This window comes from Candoia aspera, chromosome 2 (genome assembly GCF_035149785.1).
Source record: "Candoia aspera isolate rCanAsp1 chromosome 2, rCanAsp1.hap2, whole genome shotgun sequence".
NCBI classification, from domain to species: domain Eukaryota; kingdom Metazoa; phylum Chordata; class Lepidosauria; order Squamata; family Boidae; genus Candoia; species Candoia aspera.
The window spans coordinates 58,581,667-58,608,080 of NC_086154.1; the positions used below are offsets into that span (position 1 = coordinate 58,581,667).

General features: G+C 42.2%; 1 protein-coding gene across 1 annotated transcript in view; it reads right to left on the reverse strand.

Annotated features, from left to right (window-relative positions):
• Positions 1–22,730: 22,730 nt before the first annotated feature.
• Positions 22,731–26,414, reverse strand: part of SEMA3G (semaphorin 3G) — a 100,149-nt gene continuing 96,465 nt past the window's right edge. Inside the window, exons 16-17 of the mRNA XM_063291918.1 lie at positions 23,749–24,793; positions 22,731–22,860 (exon numbers count right to left, since the gene is read on the reverse strand). Of these exons, the coding sequence (XP_063147988.1) occupies positions 24,299–24,793 (495 nt within the window). The 3' untranslated portion in view covers positions 22,731–22,860; positions 23,749–24,298. The remainder of the gene's footprint in view (positions 22,861–23,748; positions 24,794–26,414) is intronic.

Here is a 26,414-nt window from a genome sequence, read left to right on the forward strand (position 1 = left end):
CACACACAAAAGCTGGCTGGACAAAATATGTGCATGCAGGACCTACCTAGTTCTCTCTTTTAGGAACCTTAGAAACCATAGCATCACATCACATGGGATCTGAGAAATGACCAGAATACTAACAATCAACAGGCCAGTAATGTGCATGGCTATAAGGCAATATTATGTTGTTTCAAGGATGGGAATCTCTTATATGACATACAGCACAGTGTCCCCCTGACTTTATTCTCATTTCTTTCGTTTTCTCGAGTGTGGAATTTTAAGAGCACAATCCACCAATCATTTGTCATTCTAATTTACCTGACAGGTATCTAAGGGCTGGGAAAGGGAGTGTTAAAGCTAGGAAGAATCACTTCCACAAGTACAGTACTCTGGCCCTTTCTAACTGGAGGCAGTGAACACATTACTTCATTAAATTTCCACCTACCCTGCCACCCTACTCATACTTACAGCCTAAAATGTAGGTGTATCATTTGAAGTAGTCAGCCTTGACTTTGTCAAGGACAATGAAAAGAATAATTATAATGTTTAAATCTAACTTTGAGGATTGATTTATCCAAGTGGGGTTGACATTTTATAAAATGCATTGCTTTTTGTTACTATAACTTTGAATGTGGATACAGATGCTTAAAGTTCTTCAGGCAACTGACAAGTTGAAAAACAGTGCAAAATGTATATAATACAAAATATAAATCAATGAGAAGAACCATAATAGCTTTGGGTTAGAGTGGTGGTAAATGCATCCTTGAAGAAGGAGTTGGTTCTACCAACTCTGAAAGATGCAGTACTGCAGTGCACCTTCTGTTCAAGAAGCCATTGTTCAATTCAGCTACTTTGGAGAGCTACTGACCAGATTCCATCCTTCCTTTGTGGCGACAATTGTAGAGAAAGTGGGGTTGCATGTGCAAAGGGCCTTGGAGCAAATTGATTATCTGGAGCCTTTTCGGTTGGGTTTCAGTCTTGGGTATGGTACTGTCCACACTGATCACTCTGATTACCTGTAGTGGGACCAAGACGGACGAGTACAACTCGCTTAGTCCTCTTTGATCTCTCAGTTGTCTTTGATACCATGAATCATACTTCTGGATTTTCTCTGTGGGGGTTGAGAATGGGGGATAGTATTTTACAGTGATTCTTCTCCTTCTTCCAGGGCTGGTTCCAGTTTGTAGTAGTGGGAGGGGAAAGGTTGAGCCTTCTCTACTGGTGTTTAGCTTCTGCATGAAGGCACTAAATGAAGTCATCCAGCAACACAGGGTCAAGTATCATCAGTATGCTAATGATACTCAGTTGTCCATCTTGACCATGGGCAGAACAAGGTATGTGGTCAAGGTGCTGTCTCAGTGCCAAGAGGCTGTTGGAACCTGGATGGGGAAGAATGGACTCAGGCTCAATTCCAGCACCACTGAGTGGCTTTAGGTTTTGAGTCCAGGGATATTTCACTGTTGGTTCTGAACAGGATCATGTTCACTTGTTTGGAACTGGTTCACAATCTGAAGGTCCTCTTGGATTCACAGCCCTGCTCAAAGATCAGGTAGTAATTGTAGCTAAGAGGACCTTTGCACAACTTCATATTGTGTACCAGTTATAACTTATTCCTGGATCAGAAAGCCCTATGCATAGTCACTCATGCCTTAGTCACCTCTCAAATGGATTATATATTGCAATTTGTTTTGCATAGGGATGCTCTTGAAGAACCCCTGGTCTATAGCTGGTCGGGAATGCAGTGGCTTGAGTAGTTATAGGTGCTTTCTGTTTCACCCCATGTAACATCATTACTTTAAGAGTAGCATTGGTTGCTAGTGGATTTCCAGGTACAATTAAAGGTGCTAAATGTTACCTTTAAGGTTCTAAATGGTAAGAGACTTCAACATTTGTTAAAACTACAGTAGTTTGTTCTAGCTATTGCAGTAGACTGCGCATCAGTTAAGCACAATGGCAGCAGCATCAAAGACCACATGATGGCACTATCATCAACATTTATATCAAGCATCCAAGGATTTTAGTATTCTGATGCCTTTGCTGTTTAACTAGCTGTACTCCAGGATTACATTTATCAAAAAGCTGCCTTGGCTCATAAGACAAATTCCAAATGCATATTAGGGCAATGCATTCATAAAGAAAAGTAAAGAGTTCACTTTGTTTTTTTAGCAGAACTAAACTCCTGAAGACTATGGTAGGCACATCAATGTAGGTTATTTAGCAACCATATGGAAGTGGTTTGCCATTCCTTCTTCAGGAATTTTTAAAAAGACTTCCAGTCTAGTCTACAGGCATGGAATTTCCTGATGTTTTCCTATCCAAGTATTAGTCAGGCCAAACCCTGTTCAGCTTTTTCAAGATCAGCCAGTGTCAGGTGCTGCTACCTGCCAATAATATTTCTTGAAGTTCCACAGTGGAAGAGCAGCTGCTCTAAAATTAACAAAGACTTTCAGATGGCTGCTAAGTTAATCCAATGTCATGCTCCAGAAAATTACTCCCTGTCCACTGATAACTAGCCAGAACTTTTCATTGTGTTTGTGAGCAGGCGTAAGGCCCTGGATCATGTGACTGAGTTTTGCAGCACCAAATGCAGTGTGCCTTGGTATATCAACTGTACAACAGAAAAGTACATTTATCCAGTTTGATAAGCTTTGTGTTCAATAGATCCAAGTCAAAACCAATTCACACAAATGCAATCTCTTAAGTAGTTTTAAATCAGTCTATAGGCTTTCATGTTTCTCTCTCCTGGCATTAGGTGGATTTGAAATCTGCATGTTTTAAAGAATGGGTCATTATAGATAAAAACCTTGGAAGCAAATCTTAACTCATAGGACTATCCCTTTCAATTTCTGAAGAAAAGCTGGCTTTGGTTTTTTTTAACCCAGCAGCAGATTAGAAGAATTGAACTTTGGTGTTGGAGAAGACTCCTAAGAATACCATGGACAGCCAAGAAAACAGACAAATGGATAATCAAACAAATCAACCGGAGTTCTCACTTGAGGCACAAATGACCAGGCTCAAATTATCCTACTTCAGACACATTAGGCTTAGAGCTAGCTCTCTAGAGAAGGCTGTAACGCTGGCAAAAGTGGAAGAAAAGAGAAGAGGATGACCAGCAGCAAGGTGGATGCACTCGGTTGCAGTGGTGATAGGGGCAGTCTTGGAAGACCTGATGACCGGGTTAGGAATATATCATCATGGAGAAAATCTATCTGTGTGGTCTAAGGCTAAGAGTCGACACCAACTTGATGGCACATCATCAATCAGATTAGAAGAAGTGTGCGAGTGAGGGCCAGCTTATGGCATACCAAGTTAAAAAACTATACTCCTTAAATAAATACAAGTTTAAGGTATTATGCCCCAAGTGCCTCCATGTTGTGGGAAACTAAGATAAGGAGCTGTTTTTCTGTCTCCTTCTGCCCAACGTAATATGGGAATCTGGGATCAACCAGTGAAGCTCAGTGCTGAAGATTCACGTAAATGCAATGGGCTCCAAACTACGTATAAGTAAACCTTGGAATTCACTGCCATAGGATACTGATGGCCACCAAGCTGGACATCTTTAAAATGAGATTAGAGAAATAAGGAAGACACAGGTTATGAAGAGGCAGCCAGTTATTAGGCGTATGCAAAACATTGGGAGGAATGCTTCATGAACTACTACTCAGAGCCTTCAGCATCCCAGCCGAAATCTCTTTCATGCATGCATGCATGCATGCATATGTTTAAAAAAATCAAGGAAAGCCTCAAAGCAGCTGTACCAAAAAATATTGAGAGAGACACAGCCACCTTGATGCTCTGAGCAGCAGATCCAGAGGAATGCTCTGTTGAAGTTACCCTCCAAATCAGAGTTTCTCAACCTTGGCAACTTTAAGATGTGTGGACTTCAACTCCCAGAATTCCCCAGCCAACATGGGGAATATACATAGCCCTTCTTCCTTCAGGTTTTCACCACATAAAAAATAACCCAGGGAGATAGGTTAGGCTAACAGCTAGTAAGGTCTGTCATCAAGGAGGAACTTGAACTCAGATCTCCTTAGTCCAACATCTTCAACATTATATAATAAACAGGAAAGAGTCTGCCTCTGAATATCAATCACTGTGAAACATGAGCAGGAAAAGGGATGCATGCTCATCTTCTGAGTGGCTGGCAACTGTGGGAATACAGTGTTGCTGGTTTGAGCTGGTTCAGCTTGGTTTTTCCAATATTCCTAACTATAACCAAATATAAATGCATTCTCAGAGAAAATGAATGAATGAATGAATGTATATATATGAATGAATGAATGAATGAGAAACAATTCATCCAAGGAGCTTAGAGTAGGATACCTAGAACCTTTCCTCTTCTCCATCCTGTTGTAATACTATATGATCGTTACTTCTGAGCTATAAGCAGCATTCTTGTTCTGACATAAAGGGCTAAGTAACAGTATCTCATTAAACAAAGAAGGAAATTGAACATTTGGTAATGCTTAAGCAGGGGCAATCTGTCTGCATATCTCCCATTGAATCAGCTAGTCTGACAGTAAATCTGAAGTGATTGCACAATTGATCTATTGTAATTGCATCATAAGCAATTTCCTCTCTAGCTTTATTACAGATATCCATTACATCTTCCTAATGCCATTAAGTGAATCTTTCCACACATATAAAGTAATTACTTGTGTAATCGTTACCATTTGGACAGTGTATCAAGAATTGAACACATTGTTGTGAAATAAATAAGCAGTTGCTTAGCCTGTGGGAGGAAAACCAGCCCTAACCCTCACTTCTTGGCACTGGCAATGTGCAGTGATCTCTCTTTCTGAGTGAGCAGAAGCCTCACTCAGGGCTAACAGCTGCCAGAGTTATGCTGAACCAATCTCTTCAACAAAGCAGCTGCTTAAGGAAGTCCCAGGGGAGGCTCGTGAATTGGCTGAAGAGCCAGATGCAATCAGCCCTTGACAAGAGACGTATAGAGGGATGTGCAAACCAGCATGGAGGCCACCATAAAACAGCGTACAGCCTGAAAAGAGTCTCCTTGGGTAATTTAAAGAGGCCAGCCCTGTTCACAAGATTGTTATGCGTAACTAGTACCTGCAGCATTTTGGTGTTTTGACAGAGGAAGCTGCATCAAGCCTCTGACAATGTGCAGAGTGTCCAGCCCTAACTGGAGTCTTTATGGGATAAATGTTTGTTTTCAAGGAACATTGTGCCATTGCTGGCTCATATTAACGAGGACTGCGCAATACCTTATGGACTTAAAATGTATCCAAGTATCACACATTGCATTCTGTTGTAATAGCATGAGAAGCAGGAGGTCTTTGAAAAGGAATGTGTACTAATTTATCAGTTGTGTTCATAGAGAGAGCATTAGCCACAAGTATAGTGTTGCAATTGCTGGAGAAAAAGAACCATCATTTGCATAAATGTCAGGCACTACCAAAGTGAGAATGGTCACCCTTCTTAAATGGTATTAGGAGACCATCTTGAGTCAGGAAAAAAACCCACATTATTTCAGTACAAGCATAAACAGAATAGCTAATCAAATTAATGGAAGATGAGCATACCACAGGTAACTAATATCACATTCATAAGTCATATACTGTAACTTTGTATGCCACATTAATTCATTTCAAAATAAATTAACTTCTGTGCCTCAGACAATTATTAATGGGATCTTAAAGTCTGCCCTCCGTTATTAGAAATCCCAAATGCTTAACTGAATTAAGAAGGCATTAATCCACTTTGAATGAGCATGATAAATCTGAGAATACACACTGATCAATATATTCCAAAAACTATCAGTGCCTCAAAACTGGCAAGAATTGATCAAGAGATCATTATTCTCTGCTGTTTCTCAGTAAAAAAAATGTTTATAGAACATACCACACCAGACTTAATGCATGTTGAGAGAGAAAGTTCATCTGGATTAGAGAGCCATATGCAGAAGACCAGACTTCAGTCATGCACTTAATCTCCTCTGAAGACTACACCGGGAATTTGCAACACACACAAGCATACACTCTCCGCCATAGTTAGGTGATGCTATTGAGATGTACGTTTATTCAGAAAATTAAGAGAGGGGAAAGAGGAAGCAGAATGTGAGCTGTCACAATGATTGAAGATTCAGGTTTCAGCAGTAATGGAACAGTCTGCCCTGTTCACGCTCTGTTCTTCCCTAGGGTTCTGATAGGGGCCAGCTCTTGCCAATCCATAAAAAAAATTTTAGCCAAAGGTTTTGCTTTTCCCTCTGATTTTAGCATATCAAAACAGGGTAATCAATTTGTCTTTTCGTATTCTCTATTAATATATAGATTGTCCATTGACCCCAGGCAAGATGCAAGGGGTTCCCGGGTGGTATGGGCATGTTCTCATGACAGGCACTAGCTAAAATTAGCAGTTCTCATTCCTCATATTTATGTTTTGGAAATTAAACCTTCCTACATCCTCCCTCTTTTTTTTTTTTGTATTTATTTTTAAATGAAGACGATGCTCAGGAATCTTTTAAAATCAACTGCTTCAATATCACTAGTACTGGTTCTTAAATGTTATAGCAGCCTTTGAGGATGGCAGCTTTTTCAGTCTTTCAAGAAAGTCTCCATGTGTTAATCAAATTAAGATTATAAACCACAGTTGGCAAAATAAAGAAAAAATAGATTTTTTGATGTATAATATACTAATGTTTCACTAGTGTTCCATTAAACTGGGAGTTCTATCAAGGGCAACTAATGTTTAGCATGGGAAATATAATCATCAATTCTAACATGAATGTTCCATATTTTCCATATAGGATATAGGATCCTTCAAAAGACTGCTTATCACCTTTCATTTCAGTACTAGAAGATGTGTTTCTTTATAAACTGGGGGATAGCTAACCACACATTTTAAGCATATGTTGGGCAAACCTCACAGAATTTGGCTGTCCTCTAGATAGATGGATCCAAGTATTTCCAAGTTAGTTGGCTTAGCTTTGCTGTTAGTAATTTGACAGATTAGAACAATAAAAGCAGCTTGTAAGGGGTTTCATCTGGCCATGAAACTGTATTGTTGAAACAACTTCTGCCTCTAGTTTGATCTGAATGAATAAACGTGATGTCAAATTGATGAAAGACATAAAGAGAAAATATGACACAGACAGTTAATTTTTTTTAAAGAAAACCAAAATAATAAAAGACAAAATCAGACAGGCATCCCATTGGGAACTTCAGCTATAGGTGATTCTGTGTATCTATGAAGATGCCTTGTACTTGTTTCAGCCCATTTCTTTAACCTAGTTATATATTGGCAGCAACGTTCCTAAGGTGAATTTAACTTTATCATCTACAGGTATCAAGAATGGAGCTTAGATGTTTTGCACCCAAGTATGCTTGTCCCTTCCTTCTGTAGTTCAATCTGCTGTGGAGACTAACGCCAGACAGTATTGAGAAAAGAGCATCAGAAGTCAAGTGATTAATCCAGTGTTTCTCAACCTTGTCAACTTTAAGATGTGTGGACTTCAACTCCCAGAATGCCCCAGCCAGCATATCCTAAACGTGCCTCTCATCTCACTCAGATCAGTGAATAAGGCCTCCTTCACCTAAGCTCCTCCTCCATCAAATTTAGCTCCATGAGAGCACGGCCTGATTTACATACTGTGTTAAGATTTAATGTGATTTGTTTTTTCTAGATTAGTGTATTGTGTAATCCTGGCCATTGTAATTTGTAAATCATGATTTATGGCTTCATGTGTTGCGTGAGCCAAATCTATTGTGACTTAATAAACCATGGCTAAACAAAGCAAGGCCTAGTGCAATGTCAGTCAGTAAAGGGCAGAGCTTTTGCAATTACTTGTCAATATCCAGTGGAATTTGCTCCCCTAGGAAATACAGTCTCATTATGGATGTCTTACTTTTTCCTTGGAAAAAAACTTCTAAAAGACCTAACCAGTTTGTTTTTCACTGGAATTTGGTTAGCTTGTTTGACATGTTGCTCTCGTGTAACTTCTTCATAATATGATTGTTCTAACCCTGTGTTTATGTCATAATTTCCAGCATTTTGTAAAGAGAGACTAACAGGTTTTCTTAATAAATCCAGAGGCAAGTGTTTGCCATAAAGTTTCTCCCAGCAAACATTAGCTTAACTCCATTTAATTAAACCATATATTACCCTCTTGGTAGCAGTTTCACCATACCTGCCCATTCTAGTAAGCTATGAAATTTCATTCAGTTGCTTGGCTGCATTAACTTCCCGCCAGGAATAATTCCTGGTGAGGCATTTTCCCCATATTGATCAAAGTCCCAAGGCAGCTGAGATGGGGGAGGCTGATATTAACTGGTAGTGAATTCAGAAGGAAGAGGGATTGTGGTCATTATAATTAAGGATGCTGCAGGCTGTTCTAAGTAATCACAGACATTAATGGTCCATAGATTTTCCCACATTTATCTTCATCTTATAAAGTGTTTAACTACATTCCTCCCAAGCCACTAGGGTCTAGGCATTGCTTACAAGTTCCATCTTGGCAGTAAATGCCAATTTTAGATGTTCCACCTCTACTGGGAAGCAGGGCCGCAACTAGGGTCTGTGTCACCCGGGGCAAACATGGATTCCGCACCCATTTTGGTGCCCCCCCAGCGCTCATTTTGGCGCCCCCCCAGCGCAGCCCCCGGGGCACATGACCCAGTTGCCCCCCCTAGTTGCAGCCTTGCTGGGAAGTTCTGTATGTGGAAACTTAGACCAAGAAGACTCTTCCTTTTGTTTCTCCAACTAGGTGTAAGTTAACAGCTATCTGCTGGGCTACACACAAACTATGTCAAAAGGTAATCTTTAAAGAACCATAGGACTCTGGACACTTCCACATCACCATCATTTTCAATCCCCAAACTCACAAAAGCAGCTTAAACTTGGTTCCTCACAGTCCTCCTAGCAATTAGCCTTAAAATGATGAGGATAAGGAGTGAAAATGACTGCCACAACTCCTCCAGCAGCAACATCCTTGCACCTCTGTTCTACAGAAGTGGGGAAATTGTTAGCACCCATTTCAGAGGCAATCCCCCCCCCCACAACAAAGAAAGCCCACCCATTGCAGCCAACTGGTCTCCTCTGAACAGAAAAGGGAACCAGACCAATCAAATTCACCCGTTGCCTTCCCCCAGCTCCTATGAGTGGGATCCGAAAAACCCCCAAGCCACTTTTTCCCTTGAAGAACCTGCTACAGCATCTCAACCTATAAATGGTGGGGTAGGGGGGTGGAATGAAGCAGGAGTTCCTACCCATAGCAGAACATCTGGTATCTCTTAAAATCCCCAGCCTGGCTTCCCTGCAATTACAAAAAAGAACTGCAGCTGAGCCAGGAAGAAACCAGCTTAGCTCTCCAACGTGGGTTACGCTGTGGAATTACAGAGCTCCAGAGCTGCTTTCCAGCTGTCTTAGAGTCTTCATGGTGAGGTGTTCTATGTTATCTTTGCTGCAACAAGCTAACATGGTTCTTCTGGGGGCAAGGATGGAGGGCATGCTCTTGGTCCCTTCCATCAACCAATGCCATCTTGTTGGACCTCACAGTCATGCCTTCTCTATGGCTGCATCTATCTTGTGGAACAGCATAACCCCAGGTATCTGAATGGCCCTGATCCTGTTAGCTTTTTGTAAGGCTCTGAAGACCTGGCTGTCCTCAAGGCATTTGGGCTCAGAATCACTGTTGTGAGATGACTGGCTCTATAAATCATTTAAATAAATAATAAAAACAAAGAAATTCAAATAACAGCTGCAAAATTGGTGGAAATCTTTTGAGAAAAGTGACAACGGGGTTTTATATGAATGTAGGTGTATCTGCTATCAAGAGGTTTCAATACATTGTGTGATTTGTAAACATTTAGAAGCAGACACATACATCTCTTTGGGCAGGCCAGAAATGACTGGTTTAAAGTCTTGATTGTTTTGTTTTTGCTCTTGCTCTATAATAGAAGGGGGAGGCTGAAATCTGAACCAGACTCTGCAGTGCTCTGTTTTCTCATCAAAACTGTCCCCTGAAGCTATGAATTCTCCCCAAAGGACTGTTGCAAGAAATACAGTACCTCTGCGTGTGATGAATCCTCAAACAAAATCAGATGTGCCCAAATCAAAACTAGGATGAGAAAAGTTGCCTTCAGTTCCCCTGGAATTCCACTATCTCTGCCATCCTGTTGGACTTGGATAAAGAATATAATCAATATACTGTAAGCACTTCCATTTGGTAAGTTATTCTCTGATGAGTGGCATATTCATGACATATGTTTCTGATCCCCAAATATGGAAAGCTGGGGAAGGGTCCTGCCTTCTAAAGCATGCTGGCTGGGGAATTCTAGGAGTTGAAGTCCACACATCTTAAAGTTGCTAAGGTTGAGAAACCCTGCTCCTAGAGGGCAGCTGTTTCTCAGAGTCATCTTTGCAGCTTTCCCTGTGTCCAGCTTAGACATTTGTTTTATCTTGTTGCTTGGCATAGTCCAAAGCCAACATGCAGACATCCAGCCTTTAGCAATAGTTGTTGAAAATAATTACACCACCTGTTTTATGAGTGTTTGCCTTGTTACAAGTATAGTGGGTGTAAAGGGTTAAACAAGGGGATACTGCAGTGGAACAAGAATGCTAGGTATGTAATGGCTTGCTGCAGCAAAAAAAGAGAGAGAAGAGAGAGTGCATCTTGGAGGTAGTGGAGCCACACTTGATGCTGTCTTCTAGCTGAAAGCGCCAACATTGGGAGGTGAAGAAGTGATCACAGCAGCGGAGCTGAAGAAGCCTTATTGTACACCCACAATTTCAGAGTTTTGGGAAATGGAGAGATACAATATCTCTGTAGTTTTGATTCACTATGTCTTTGTTTAATTACTCCTCAGGTACTACCCTAAGATACCAACAGCCTTGAGGACAGTCCAAAGATGCTGACTTCCTGCTAGGCAGACATGTTTAAAAGATGCCATAGCACTCTCCTGGACAAAGCAGGCCCATGACTTGGAAGGTTTCTCCAGGATTTACAACTGCTGTTGGTAGGAAGAGTAGAGGCTAGAACTAGGGCAGCCACAGCCTTGGCCCAGCTCCAGCTAGTGCTCCTGGAGAAGGAGGCCCTGGCTACAGTAGCTCACTGAGTTAGGTTAGTGCAAAGCAGTCTACATGGGGTGGCCTCTGAATATACAAAAGCTGCAAATGGTTTAGAATGATCCTTCTCATCTGGTGTGCTCATCCTCAAGGGAGCATGCTTGGAGATTTGGGGGAGACGGTGTTGCTGTGATAGGACACTCCCTTTGGAACTGCCTCCTGCCCAACCCCTGGATGCTATCTGTGTTTCTGAGTTTCAGGAGGCTTTGAGAACTGCACAATTCAGAAGGACCTTAGGGAGCTGACATCTGTTTGTTGAATGGATATTTATACTAGCTCAATTTTTATTGCAGGCATATGATTCATATGGTTTCAGTGACAGAGCTGAGAGCCAGTTTGGTCTAGTGGTTAAGGTGCTGGGCTAGAAACCAGGAGTCTGTGAGTTCTAGTCCTGCCTTAGGCTTGAAAGCCGGCTGGGTGATCTTGGGCCAGTCACTCTCTCTCAGCCCAACTCAGTGCAATGTAGACTAGCCTCCTCATGGTGCACCCTAGGCAATGTGACTTGTCACGGCTAAATAGTCTACACATCTGGCTGCTGGACCTCACAAGGATTTCCCAGCAAGAAAAAGCAGCATGAACACTGAACTGCTATGCCATACGATTAAAAAGAAAAAAGCAACAGAGTTCATTATCTATGGGTCTGTGTGGTGACAACCATGATGTACAGAAGATTGGAATGTAAGAGGAGTAAATGGTAAAAAACATGAGTTAACAAATGAAAGGAAGAAAAGTAGTGTTGATATCCATGGAACTAAGAGAAAAGGGAAAGGATGTAACAGACCTCAGTGGAAGTGTAAAGCAGTCTGATCTTACTGAGTAGAATTGATGAATATAAGCATGGAGATGAATGTATAAGTTTAATTATGAATGAAAAGGAAGTCAGAATTCCCTTTTATTTTAATTTATATTTCATATATATACATACACACACACACCCCGTTCAATCATGTCTGATTCTTGGAGACTGCCTGGACAAGTCCCTGCAGTTTTCTTGGCAACATTTTTCAGAAGTGGTTTGCCATTGCCTCCTTCCTAGGGCTGAGAGAAAGCGACTGGCCCAAGGTCGCCCAGCTGGGTTAGTACCTATGGTGGGACTAGAACTCATGGTCTCCCAGTTTCTAGCCTGGTGCCTTAACCGCTACACCAAACTGGCTCTCTAATTTATATTTAATTCAGTTTATATTTATATCTCTCTCTTATTGTAATTTAATTATGAATGAAAGCACTAAAAGGGAAGTCAGAAAGTAGGAATCCATAGGTTGGTGATAGTTACATGTTGCATTCCAGTGAATGGTGATAATGGAAGAATCAGATATGATATTTAGGAAAACTTCTGTGACATTCTGAATAAACATGATCCCGGGGAAAATATTTAGTTAGGTGACATAAATGGAGTGTTGGCAAAGAGACAAGGGAGTAAAGAAAAAGTGATTGGCCCCTTCAAATCCCAGGACTGAATGGATATCAAAAGCATCTGCTATTTGTACCTCCCCAAAGTCAGCCCGCCCAAGTTGCTTATCATTCCTCAATTCTTTGCAGCCATATTAATGGCAATACGTAGCTGTATAGTGATTGCTGGAAGTGTTTCTCAAATGAATTGCCAGGGATAAGAACGTAAGCAGTGCCCTGCTGGACTGGACTGCTGGCTCATCTCGTCCAGCAGTCTGTTCTCAAAGTGGCCAGCTAACTGCACAAGGAAACCCACTAATTTCCCAGCAGATGGCCTTCAGAAGCAGCCATCAAGGCTAATAGCCATTGACCCCCATGGCTTCCATGAATTGGTCCAACCCTTTTTTGAAGCCAACCAAGCTGGTAGGTGGCACCACATCTAGTGGTAGCAAATTCCCAAATTCCCAAACTGAATTGTATGTTGTGTAAAATGTATTTCCAAAAGATAAGCTGGCAGTCCTCAGATCTCAGAAGGCCCTGGTTTGACTGAAGCTCTGTGAACAATATCAGGCTTATCTTCTTTAAGGTGAATGCTGACCTTAAATTCAAGGAAATGGAGAGAGTTTGGCGTTTGGTTCAGACCAACAAAGTAATGGTTTTTGTATTAGGACAAGCAGTAACAGTTTTCCCTCCCCCTCTAAGTCCCGTTAAAGAAAAAACTGTAACCGTTGTACATTGACTGTCTTAGGCAATTGCATCTAGAACAAGCTGAGAAATCTCCCATAGGAATCAGATGAAGGCAGTCTAATCTATCCAGATTGCCATTATGCCAAATCCATAAACATCCTCAGTCAACTATCTAGTCCACAGAGATTCTTGCTTGGTAACAATCTTCTTGGCAGGGCCACTGGTCCTCCATACTGTATGAGGTCTGATTGGCAGCAGGAAGAAACAAGATTTTACCGGCCCCAGAGAGTTCACTGAACAAACAAGATCATGCTGTTCCTCCAAAAGCACATCTGCCTTTTCCAGCCAAAACTGCTGGTGACTATGACTGAACTAATCTCTGCTTTGTTACAGAAGTTTTGTTTCTGACCTCCTCTAATTTGCTCCACTTTCAGGAATAGTATCCAGCACAACCAGTACAAATCAGGAAGGGGGTGCAGGCTTCACTGGTTAGTTAGAGCCACACAGTGTATTGACCTTGGCTGAGCCTTTATTCTGTCAACTGATCCTGAAAGCTTATGAGGGGCACTGAGTAGAGCTGGTGGTAAACAAAAATATTTAATGAACACTTTCATCCCTCACAGTTAACTCTAGTGGCTTTTGCAATAGTGGGTGAAACTTCAAGAAGGGTAAGTTGGGCAGGCGGTTAGTCATTTACGCATTACTAAAAGTGAGCATTCAGCGAAGAGATCCTGTGTTGCAGATGGCAACCTTTCCCAACCTGATACTCTCCAACTGTGTCCAGATTTGGGTGGAAATTTGGGGACAGTTATGGACATGTCATGATCACCGTTGCGATGCTTGTGACATCGCAACAGCTCGCATGACAATGCAGGGAAATGGGTACTGGGCGGATTAAGGGAAAAGGCAACTAGCTAACAAAAGAGAGCAACAGGCGCTGGCAACAAAGTATCGACTCTAGCCGGAGGTGCGGAAGAGAGAGATACAATGTTGCAAAGAAGGTAATTGACAAGACCAGACCACGAGGCGCGCCCGAGCGGTCAAAGAGATTACGAACCTGATTGCCCAGCAATGAACCATCACCGGCCAGGGAAGCAATTAAGGAAACGCCCGGAGCACAGGAGGGGCTCCACGACCCCTCACCTACCGGCAACGGAACCGACGGGGCTCGGGGCGCACCCGAAGTAAGAAGGGGTGGAGCGCTGGCCGGCGCGGGCTATTTAAATCCCGTTCCGGCGCGCTCCACTCACTCTCAGCTTTTCTAAAAGGCATGCACTCTGTTCTATCAATAAAGCCAGAACCTAAGCCCAAGCTAGTGTCTGTGTCTTTACTGGTTAGCAGGCAGAGCCTGACAGGACAGCACTCATCTAGAAAAATTTGATGGATGATACTTGGGAAAAAACTTCATCTGGAGAGGGCGGTGGCAGGAACATGCATGCATTCAAGTATGAAACAGGACTTAGACCAAATGATGAACTAATTCTATTTGCTTTGGATCCAAAGTGGAAAGTGTCAGTGAAGATTCTAATGGATTATTCTGATCTTGCAGTTTGCATAACACTAAATTCATTTTAATGTGAACTGCCAACTGGCAACTAGGCTCTGTTGGTGCATCACAAGGAATCTGTTGCCTCCAGATTTTGCAGAACTAGAAGTCCAAGTAGTCTCAGCTGGCGCAGTCAAGAGGAAGGATGCTGGGAGTTCAGTAATATTTGGAGGAGTACAACTCCCACAATCTGGGTGTATCTAATGAAAGCAATCCCACGATTAGATGTGCTTCATAAGAAGCAGTTTATCTTATCAGCTCAAGCGGCTGGTCCCTACACAGACTGGTAACAGCTCTCCAGAATATCAGAGAGCAGCTCTTCATGCTTTTGTCTGGGATGTTCCAGGAACTGAAACCAGAACCATTTGCAAGCTAAGCGTATGTTCTGCCACTGATTTACAATACTTTTCTAATTGATGAGGGGGGAGGGTCTGTCAATGACCAACCTCCAGTTCCTGATATGTGCCCATAGTGGGCTGGACTCAGGTCTTCTCTAGCTAATCAGATGGACCATTTGCCACACTAGTTTGCGCAACTATTAATCTCAGAAGCCCATCTCCAATTTTCTCACTTCCCTACTCCTGAAGACCGAAGAAAAGACATCAGAGGGAGGGCTTTTTCATCTGTGTTTCATTGCTTATATGTCTTTATGGCATCAGGACCTTTTTGTTCTCTCAGCCCTTCTAAGTTGTTGATATCCAAGTAGTTGGTCTTACTGTTCCTGAAGGCTTTTATTACTCAAATGGTTTAAATTCTTGTTTTCTTGTTGCTGTTGTTCTGTAACGATTTTGAGAGTAACTGTGTTATATGTATATTTGGGTTGATCTATAATGTAGTGAGGGCCAGTACAGTGTAGTGTTTAAGGAGCTGGACCTGAACTAGGGAAACTCACCATCAACTGGAGTTCACTAGGTTATTTAGAGACAGTCCCTCACTCTCATCCCAATCAATCTCACAGTTTTCTTGTGGGAATAAAATTAGGTAGGATTCCCCCACTAGAGCCATCTTGAACTCTCAGAGAGAGATTGGAATATAAATGCAGATGATGATGATGGTGGTGGTGGTGGTGGTGGTGGAGGAGGAGGAGGAAGAGGTGGTGGTGGTGGTTGGATCTGGCTTAGTGTAAAAAAACAGTTGCTGTTCTTTACAAACCACAAGTGACAGATTTTACCCATAATTATAAGACATAAATTGAATAAGTTACAGTTTAATAAATCATAGTTCTATGTGTGGACCCTGTCTATATAAATCTGCCACTTCAGGATAACATTCCATGTATCTGATGAAATGGATTTTTCTACACTTCACAAAAGCTAATGTCACCATAAATTTGTTATGTCTTTATCGTTTACGGTGCTTAGCTTGATGTTCTTTAACACAGAGCTGCAATGAGCAATTAAAGGAGAACCATTGCCCATTCCTGAGACACCAGGGGAAATGAAATCCTACTTGTTTTGTTCAGAAGTCTTTTACATTCTCCTCCAATCTTATGCTCTCGAGCGGTATTAGATTAGATTTCCCATCTTTCAAGTCAGCATAACAACTGAGTGTGGAAGATGGATCCCAACATGTCTGAAAAGAACTTCACTGGGAACGTTGGTGAACTGCATGAGCATTTCATAGGCTATAAAATGTGAAATCCACTCCCAGCTCATACACTGTTTATTATTTTATTCCACATCATGCTCGCTTTGCACTTTGTAGGACTTTTTTCAAAAATAAACTTCCTGTAATTATAGCCTGGCAGATGCAAGAAAGAAGTTCACAAAGTTTCTGTCTTCTCCCCAATCTCTTCATACTGTGGGCTTCAAAGACCTGCCCTCCACATTAGCTCAAGGGGCTGTAGCTAGAGAAGGCAAAGATCAGAAAGGCCACCCTTTCAGAGAGAATTCTCTAGACGGAGAACAGATCAGGTATCAAATGCACACAAGATTTCAATTTTAATCTCTTGCCCCAACAAACACAATGATGGGAGCAGTAGCTACAGTATTTGAATTAGTTAATTTGGGGCAAGAGATTGGGTTTCTGCTCTTGTTTTTCTATTTGGCCTTCCCAAGGGCCTCAAATGCTATGACCTAATCTTCTTCAACCTGCTACCCTCCAAAAGTCTAGGGACTGTGTTTCTCAATATTTCCAGCCATGGGAATTTCTGGAAATTGCAACCCTGACACATGCAAAGTTCCAAGATGAGGAAGTCTACACCAGGCAATTGACCAAAGAAGTCTAAGCAAATGGAGATGGGGTGGAGGGGGAGTGTACTTGCTTTTCTCCCTAAAGTCAGCACGAGAAATCTGTAAGTGGGTAGAACTTGGGGATCTGTTCACATTAAAGCTGAAGTCATTCAAATATTAAGCCAACTGTTGAAGTATATGCTCATCAGTAGCTTCTGGAGTACAAAAGAAGAAGTATTACATCCAAAAACAGTTTATTGAAACTTAGGGTAAATGTACTCCACTAACCAAGTTTGAAAAAAATGAAAAAAAAAAACCCTTTTTGAAAGTAGGAATCACTTCCCCTGCCCTTTAAAATAAGTGGGGCTTAAGGTAAGCACAATGGCACTAATGTTCATCTTCCCCACACATTTTACCCTAGCCAAAATATCGAAGTTACTATTCTCTTGGCAGTCTTTGCTGCTTAGCAATATATAGAGAATATAATGGTAGGCCCTCAGTTATAGAGGCTACCAGATGACACAGAATGCAGCCACAACAGAAAGCCACCATCTCCAAGGACTTTCTCTTCGGCCCTGGATACATAGGACACATCAAGCCTGATTCCACGGATTTCAGAACCAAACACTATCTGGTAAAGGAACAGCTTAATTGCTTGATGTTGAATAGAAGCTACATTAGAAAACCTTTGTATGATCAGAGGTCAATCCCCCCCCCCCGCCTTACTGATTGGCTCTTACCACATTACTACCTTTCTATGCCTCCCCATCCTTCAAAAGCTGTTTGAAGACACCCCATAATTGTCTTCCCTTCAGCCAGCAGAAATGCTTGGAACCAGAAGTGAAAATGAGTGATTTGGCCAGCTTCTGCAAAACAACCCCTGACTCTTAAGTCAACGAGAAATGGAAGCAGAATAAATTACTTTTTCCCCACCCCCAATCTGTACTTCCTGTTGCATTTTTCAAGCTGTCTACCAAAAATGCATCATCATTATTATCATGATGAAGTAGCTTCTATTAGGAGGGAGCTGAAAAGCAATTAAACCCCCCTTCCTTCGAAAGACCTAGTAGTACAGGTACAGACCAGGAACTAAAAAGCAGGTTGAGGCAAGAATTTCTCCAAATGGGGGGAAAAAAAGAGCAGCAGCATTTCAAAAAATAAACTATCTTTGCAGTGGTTTCAAATATACAACTGAGCTAGAAATACATTGGCTCATCTGCTGCACAGGGATATAGTGGAATCATGGATATATCCATTGTTGATTTCTCTCATATTTCTCAGCTTCTCCTCTTAAGTTTTCCTCTTGTTTTCCCAAATCTTCTTTACTACAATCCACAATCTTTTTCTAAATCAAACCATCTTGTAGCCTATTTAATTGCTTTCAATCAGGACATCATAACTGCAGTGGGGGTTCAACAAAATATCCCAATGTAGCAAAACTGCAATTCACAAAAATGAACTAGTCAGGCTAAATGGACAAATCCCTCCCCCCTTTCCTTCCTACCTTTTTAATGGGTCTTTTCAGCAGGAAAAGTTGGTGCAAATCTTCCAGGCAGATTCTGAGAGATCTTTTCGATACAAGAATAAAAGACTACCATTATTCTTGCTGTAGCAAAAAGTGTTGGAAGTGCTTTACTTGGACTAATTATATAAAGTGACAGTGTTATCCTACAATAACAATATTATATTGTTTATAATATAATATTATTATATAACAATACAATATTCTTCTGTTTTAGACATTCCAACATGTTGGCCTCCAACTGTGTTGAATGACAACTTCTGTCATTTCCAGCCTATTCCTACTTCATGAAACACCCAAGATTGCTTGACTGGAACAAGATGAACTCATTATCAGTTGGATTGCTTTCTTCTATAATAGCACTGGTCTATTTCCAGGATAAATTATGATTACTTGTCCTTCTTCCTCCACTCTTTTGAGATTCACTTGGATAAAGACATTTTCACCTTTCTGGCAAACATTTGGCGGAGCTGTGGGCATAGACATTGTAGGAGGACAGCCATATTTGTCTATGGTGGCAAAACATCAGGAGCCTGGTAGCACTTTTTCCAACTAAATTTTTTATTAAAAGGCCTAAGCTTTCGTGAAGTGCAGCTCACCTCATCAGATATATAGAGTAGCTAGAATGACATGAGATTTAAATTGGGAGGAGATGGGGGGAAAGGGAGGGGAAGATAGGTTGGTTATGCAAAAGTTACATGCTTGAATTGCTCTGTGAATTTAACATCTGTTTTCAGATGATTGGCATCCAAACTAAAACACGTTTCAGATGTTTTGGTCCATGCAAGGAATGGAGCAAAGTTGGTTTGTTCTGGATATGGATCAAAGCATGATTCTTCTGGTTAGAAGTGATTCAGAAAAGGTATGAGCAAAGAAAGCCAAGGACATTAGCAGCAGCTATTAAGTCGGAAGGGTAGAGACATAGAAAATTAGGAGTGGGTGGGCTGCTGGGATAAGCTGTGCTGGAGCTACCAAGGGGGAGGGGAAGAGAGAGGGCAATATGAACCAGTCGTGCCCTACTTGCCCTGTCATCACTCCAGAAAACATTTTGAGCTGGTGCTTTGCACAGAGTGTTAGGCATAAATCCTATGAACCTCAAAGAAGCCCTGGTCATTTGACATAAAGGGACTGTTCTTTGCGCCAAGAGAATCTAACATACCATTTTGATACAGATCCTCTGTTGATCTCCAATTCATATTCCTTCCACCTAGTCCATTCCTTTGTTAACTGGACAATGTCCAGTATGGTCAATTGAGATGTTAGCAATGGAACCTAAAGTTTACAAGTTGTTTGCTTGATAATTGAAGGAACTCTTGGATTTTTTGAATGAGCTACCTATTAGTGTTTAAGGAACAAGTCACCACCTTGGCAGAAGAAAGATCCACGAGTTTGTGATGTACACTTAAGAAGAACAAGGGTAGGAAACATGCCAGTGGATTATTCCCTTAGTGCCAGCCAGGCTCTCTGATCTGCCGGTCCTTTTGTTACATTCTATTAATTAAACATATTCGTGCTGACGTGTTATAGGGCAAAGCACAGCTATAGCACCATCTTTATTTCCAAGAATGTCTGTGGGCCACACGTTGGTTCCATAAGCTTTCTCAGAAGTAACAAGGGCTGATGGTTGCAGCCCAATGCTGTAGTTGGAAATGTGCCCTTCTGTTAGGAGAAAGTCAACCACAAGCAACAGAGTAGGTAGGACGGACTTGGGGAGATGGGTGGGAATAATGGGAACAGCCAGAGTCACCATGGCAACCATTTCATTGGATCATTCCTAACATAGGGCTCTTCCTTCTGCTTTTCTCAAGTCCTTCAGTCAGCACGAAAGTATGATGGCATCAGCTGTGCTGCCCTGACAGCCAAGCACAAAACTTGCACTTTTATAGCTTTAATGTGGGACAAGTTAAGCAAAACAATGGGTGGGTTTCCTGTTGGTGGGGAAAAGACCCACCAATCACTCTCCCTAACATGGGATAGGGCTGAACTTTGGGAAGGAAGTGAGTTTTGATAGATGGCATGACCCATCTGTCAGAACCTGCCTGTCAGTTTTAGAATTTCACTGCTCACAAATGGAATCAAATCTCCCTGCTAAACAATATTGTAAATGTCAAGAAATAATATATTTCTACTTGGCAGTCACTTTTGTATCTTTCAAGCAAATGCTTTAACTTTTTAAGCCTTCTTCCCTCAGTGAGATGACCTATCTCATGAACTGTGCCAGTCCTTCATGTTGGAACCTTCTGTATATTGGGAGCTACCCCACTCCAACTTTGAGGAAACCAACTGAAAACTGTACATAGTCTCCTATTCTATTTTTATTCTCTATTCTTGGGAGTTGGAGTGCCATAGGGTTTCCAATCAAAGGAACCCATGGGATTTAAAGCTACTTGTGGGCAGATGTCCAGCCAAAACTGTTTCCTGAAAGAGTCATTATGAGGCTGGACAGCAATCCTGCACCAGCTTTTCCCATCTGATAAATGTCACAGTCCGGATCTCTCTTGTTCTCCCGTTCTTGTTTGCTCTTTCTCACTCTAAAAATGGCAGATGGTGGCAGGGCTGTTGATAGGTTCTGGCAGTGAACACCCCACTTCTCCTGCCACCTTCCCAGCTTGTCTTCTCTGCTGCTCCCATTGCCTGAACAGCAATCAAAAGATGCAGCCCTGGTCACTTTGTAAAAAGGAACTAACATGGGTTTGTATTATTCCAGGCATATAGTCTATCAATAGCAAATGTTTGATGAAGAAGCTAAAAATCTTCTTCAGAAGATTAAGCCCCTCAAGCTGTTTTCAGAGCTGAAAAGTGTATTTAGTGTAGAAGTCCTTCTGATACTACGTCTCCCCCTCATCCCACGATATGTCTTTGCAAGAACTTGAGAAGTTTAGTATGAAGAGGAGCACTCAGCACTGGCAACCTGAGAGAGGTGCAAAGGCCTTGCAGACTGGGAGAGAACGGAAAGCCATTCAGCATGTCCCATCTGAGCCAGACTCTGCCTGTGGTTAAAGTTGTTCCAGGCACCCTTGCTTTCACCTCCCACTCACTGAGGGAAGCTACCTCTGTGGAAGCCAAGTATCCAAACCAAGCCAAAATAGCCATGAACAGCAGTGCCAAGTGACTAGATGGGAGGAGTGTATCTTTACCAGCCCAAAGTGGCCTGTCCCAGCCTGACAATGTAATCAGCATTGTCAGTGAAGGGTCCTAGATCATGTCCACAGCAAGATGTGTCAGAAGAGGGCAATCCCTATGTTTAAACTGGAATAAAGACAAATGTCAGCTTCCCTCATAGTAGGCTGGGGATGTGATAAAGGCAACATCATGGGGACACATCCTTTAATAACAGTTAGCAAGGCACCTTCATCCTGTAGTTAGAAGGACGCAAGGATGAGCTCATTGTCTCCATATGTGCCCAATGGCCCAAAACATTTACGAAGCCTTGAAGTAAAACAAGCCAGGATGGTGGTGGTGATGGTGATGGAAATTTCAAGATGAATGTAGCATATGTTTGGAGTGGAAGCTTGGGAGGTTGTCGCAATTGCTATCTGTTGATCTGCTTTATAGGAATTCCCCTTTTCTTTCTATTATACTGTCTTTGTATGCTTGCGAACACAGCAAATATTACTAAAATTTACAGTTCGTTCATGGAAAGGTTGGTGCAGTGCCCCTGCAGTTTCTCTTTCTTTCTTTGGTACACATATGAACCTTGGAGGATGGGTGAAACATTCCAGTGCTGCTCACCCAGTCCAAAAACTACACCACCAGCAATAAGTTATTAGTCCAAAAAGAACAATGGTCTGTATCTGTAACTGTCCCTTTGCTCCAGAACAGATCACTGGTATTAGCAAGTTTGTCTAGAAATTGGTCACCTAGTTTATACCTCCTAGCCCATTCACAAAATTATAGCAGCTTGAGCTTTATTTTCTTCACTCTAGATCAGGGGTTCTCAATGTGGCCCCTCAGGGGACCATGCCATCTTTCTAGGGGGCTTCATGCTGCTGCTGCTACACATTTTATGTCTTTAAGAATTTTGTTTGCTATTACATAATTATGTCTGCATAGAATTAATCATTTTGGTAGCTACTACAAATACTTTGTCTTAATGATATAAAGACAATTACATTACATGATACAGTTCAGATTAATAAACAATGCAGAAACGGAAAAAGTACCATTTTTTCAGCTAACAGCGACTGTGAATGGGGTCACAGGGGTAAATGACACCTCAGAAGGGGCCATGAGCAAAAAAAGGTTGAGAACCCTTGCTCTAGAGCAGTGTTTCTCAACCTCAGCAACTTCAGACATAAGGACTTCAACTCCCAGAATTCCCCAACCAGCATGGCTGGCTGGGGAATTCTGGGAGTTGAAGTCCACACGTCTTGATGTTGCTGAGGTTGAGAAACACCGCTCTAGACTATTAATGCCTGGAAGAAATCAACGCACTCCCTGATAACTGTTTCAGCAAGATATCTCAATCCCAGGGCCACCTTACCATGAGAACATTCATTGTGATGAATATCAAGAAGCAGGAGGAAAATTGCCCCCAAGTCTGAGCTTGCTTTGTAAGATTTAATGTATTTGTTGATTTTTGATTCAGCTGTTAATGTTTAAAACAAAGAAATTAATACAAGTCCCTGAAAGGCAAGTCTTATTTAGGGCAAATGCTCATGTGGGCTTCTTCCAATGGGTCCCATTTGTTGTTGTACTGCCCAAGAAAAGTGGCCAGCAATGAAACAAGCAGAGGTAGTACACAGAAGCCAGTCTTTCCTGGGCAAGATAAGATGGCAAGCAAAATATAGGAAGCTCAGGAATAGGTAGACCAAACTACGTTAAGTTGCCAGGGTTAGCCTAGTGGTTCCTCTTCTTTTCAGCACAGGGCTGGGAGGGGAGCAATTGTAGCGGAGAGGGGCCGAGGAAAAGAAGAGCTTGGCTGCTTTTCTGCCATTCAGTTCCCCTCTGAAATCTCTGCTCTGTCTCTGGAACTGAGAAAGATCTAGTGGGGTAATCGGAGTTGCATAAGCTTTTTTGTCTGGCCCATGTATCACCCCTGAGTTTCTTTTGGCAAGCTTAAGTTTGCCTCCAACAGTCAGTGCCATAGCATGTGAAACGTTACGATGTATAAACTACATTGAAACAGTGAACATGACATCAGTATTTGAAAGGGAATGCATGAGAAGGGCACTGGAGGTGTAAATGAGCATTAGGGTCAAATCATATTGTAAGCATAACTGGCGACTTTAAAACTCATATGTAATCATGCCCAAAGAATTGCCTGCTGGGCAGAACCAGGAAAAGCATGAGACTGGAAGCACTGTAAAGATTTGCTTGCACCTCCAGGTACAGTAACAACCACAGTTCAGTGGTCACACCCATACCCAGCATGTACTGTAGGGAGAATAGGTCACTGGAAGCAGCATCTGTTCCTTCAAAGGGGTGGTCTTGTCACCAGTTATCTACAGCTGATCATTGTCACCTCCAGAAGAGCACGGGCTACATATATCCATTCTTTCCAGAAGCAGCTCCCGACTCTTTTCCCTCAGTCCTGTGAAAAGAATGTGTGTTGCTGTTCCTTGATTTCTGGTGATAGTCTCCCAGCCCCATGGTTAGATCCTTAAGGCTCCTTTTCTGAGTCATGTGGCTCAGTCATACTGAACATGATACTCACAGATACTCAGCACTTAACACCCATTACCAAAATGGACAATCTGTTTTTGTGAGTGAGGCCACCTCCACATCTTCCTCGACTTGATACCCCTCCCACCAGGGTTGTCAATATGGGACAGGAAAACAATACTTTGGTATTTGTTAAATCTCCAGCATTTTGACAGAAGGAAGGGACGTCTATAGGCTCAGCTGATCAGCAAGGGCAGGGGGCTTCCATCAGGACCCTTTACAAGGGCAGTTTCTAGAGGGGTGGGTCTTCATTCATGGTTTGCTTTTGCCAGGCGTTGGCTCCATTCCCCCTTCGGTGGCTACTGCTTGCCTGGGCACCCGGTTTCTCTCACTGGGCTGCTTGCCTCTTCCCTTTTTGCCCCCATCCAGCAGGTTCTTGCTCCTAGGGAGCTTGCCTTTATGCCACAGTGGCCGATCTCCGCACCACACCCGCTCACAGTACTCCTCCACCCTCTGCAGATTGGCATAGCCAATTAGGTGCATGATGTCTTTGAACCACATTCGTTGGCCGTGCAGCAGGCGGAGATTGGGAACTCGGCAAGGAGGGCGAGGCAGCTCCTCGTCCTGCTCCCTCTGGAAGATCTGCTCCAGCTGCTCACTTTCTACCACTTCCAAAGCAATTTTGGTGACGGTCTGAGTGAACCCCTGCTCCTGAGACCTGCAGTAATAAGTTCCAGCATCCTGACGAAAGAGCTTCCGGAATAGCAAGCCTTGCTCTGTCTTCATGATCCGTTCATCTGTTTTCACCTGGATGAGCCAGGGAAAAAAGAAATAAATTAGGAAGTGGAACAGTTTTCTAGAAATGCAGCTTGACTTAGTCGAGACACCACAGGAAGTCAGGAAGGAGGCAATGGCAGGGCTGCAAACTGCCCCACCAAAGTAGACCCAGTTTTTGTTAGGGGCAAAAAAATGCATTTGTGAATATGTTATAATTCATACATTTTCTGACATATATTACAATATGCTTGAATTTATGCAGTAGTGCCTGACAGGTTTTACAAATGATGACAGTGTGGGTATGTATAGAAATTCCAGTGGTGAGAACTACATCTCACTTCTCCTCATAACTAGTCAAGACAGAATACAATATGCAAAATAAGTGCCCATTTCACATAACTGATATGACTCTGATAATCGAGTAATTTATTTTTTATTTAAAAGAAAGAAAGTTGAATTACACATATTAATAAGTACTGGAGCTACTGCTGAAGAATAGGCCAAGAGAGAGGAGCATCCAGGCAATCTGATGTCTAAAAAAAGACTGCCCCTACAATCAGAGCAGTTCGACAGAAAGCTTCCCCTTCACTTCCACTATTTCATCTACTTCTGTATTAGAGCTTCTGAAACATCCAGTCAGGCTTTACATCTTCCCAAACCACACTGCTTTATCCTGGCCCAGAGTCTCCTCCTTCTCTCAAGTTGCCAGATTCCTTTGATGGCTGGTAGTTGTCAATAAATGAGAACCATTCTCTAGATTTGAAATGTCCCCATCTATAAAAATGTCCTAATTCCCAATCCAATCCTTTCTCTGCAATTAGGTTGTGAACTCCTTAGGGCGCCTTACTCCTGTTTATATTCTGGGTAATGAGAGCAGTTGTGCCTAGAAGGAATTTTTCTAGGGAAATAGCACTCACTAAAGCCAGGTGTGCCACCCAGGAAACCAATTCAAAATGTTAATAATGCTCAGCTACTTTTGTTCAAAAGGCCAGCAAAACAGGCTTCATCTTGAAATGGCATCGTTCTCCCGCAAACATCTTTCACCTGCAAGGATCCATTCCAGCAGAGTCCCATAACACAAGCCCCACCTTATAAAGGAAATCACCCAATGTTGTAGTTAAATAAAAACAGCAGAGACATGTTCAAATCCATTAATTTCTCCCCCTCTTTTTAATGATTGACTTGTATTTATTTGTTTTACATAAAGAACAAGGAGCCCAGCGGGAACAGCACATTCCATTAATCTGTGTGGTCCTTCAGAAAGCTGAAGGGAGAACATGGGAGTAGGTCTGATGCCACTGCACCCTCAGGAGATACCGGCGCTATCCTTTTAGCAACTGATGGTCTTGGACTGGAACTCAGCAGCTGTGTTTACTTGTCAGTCCCACCTTCTATATCCCAACTGCTCCAAAAAACCCCTCCTCTCCAATCATTCAGTATTATCACTTCTTTCTCAACCTAGCTTCCTGGGAATTAGACTTGCCTGGGAAGAGGGGAGAAAGACCTCACACAGTAGGGTGGTGGACTTCCCTATTTTCAGTTTAAGTCAGGAATCCCTAGTCAAACTCCATGAAGCAAGCAAAACCAAGAACCACACTGAAAAGGGAACCCAGAAGTATGAAGAGAAGATCATAAAGAATCCATCAACATT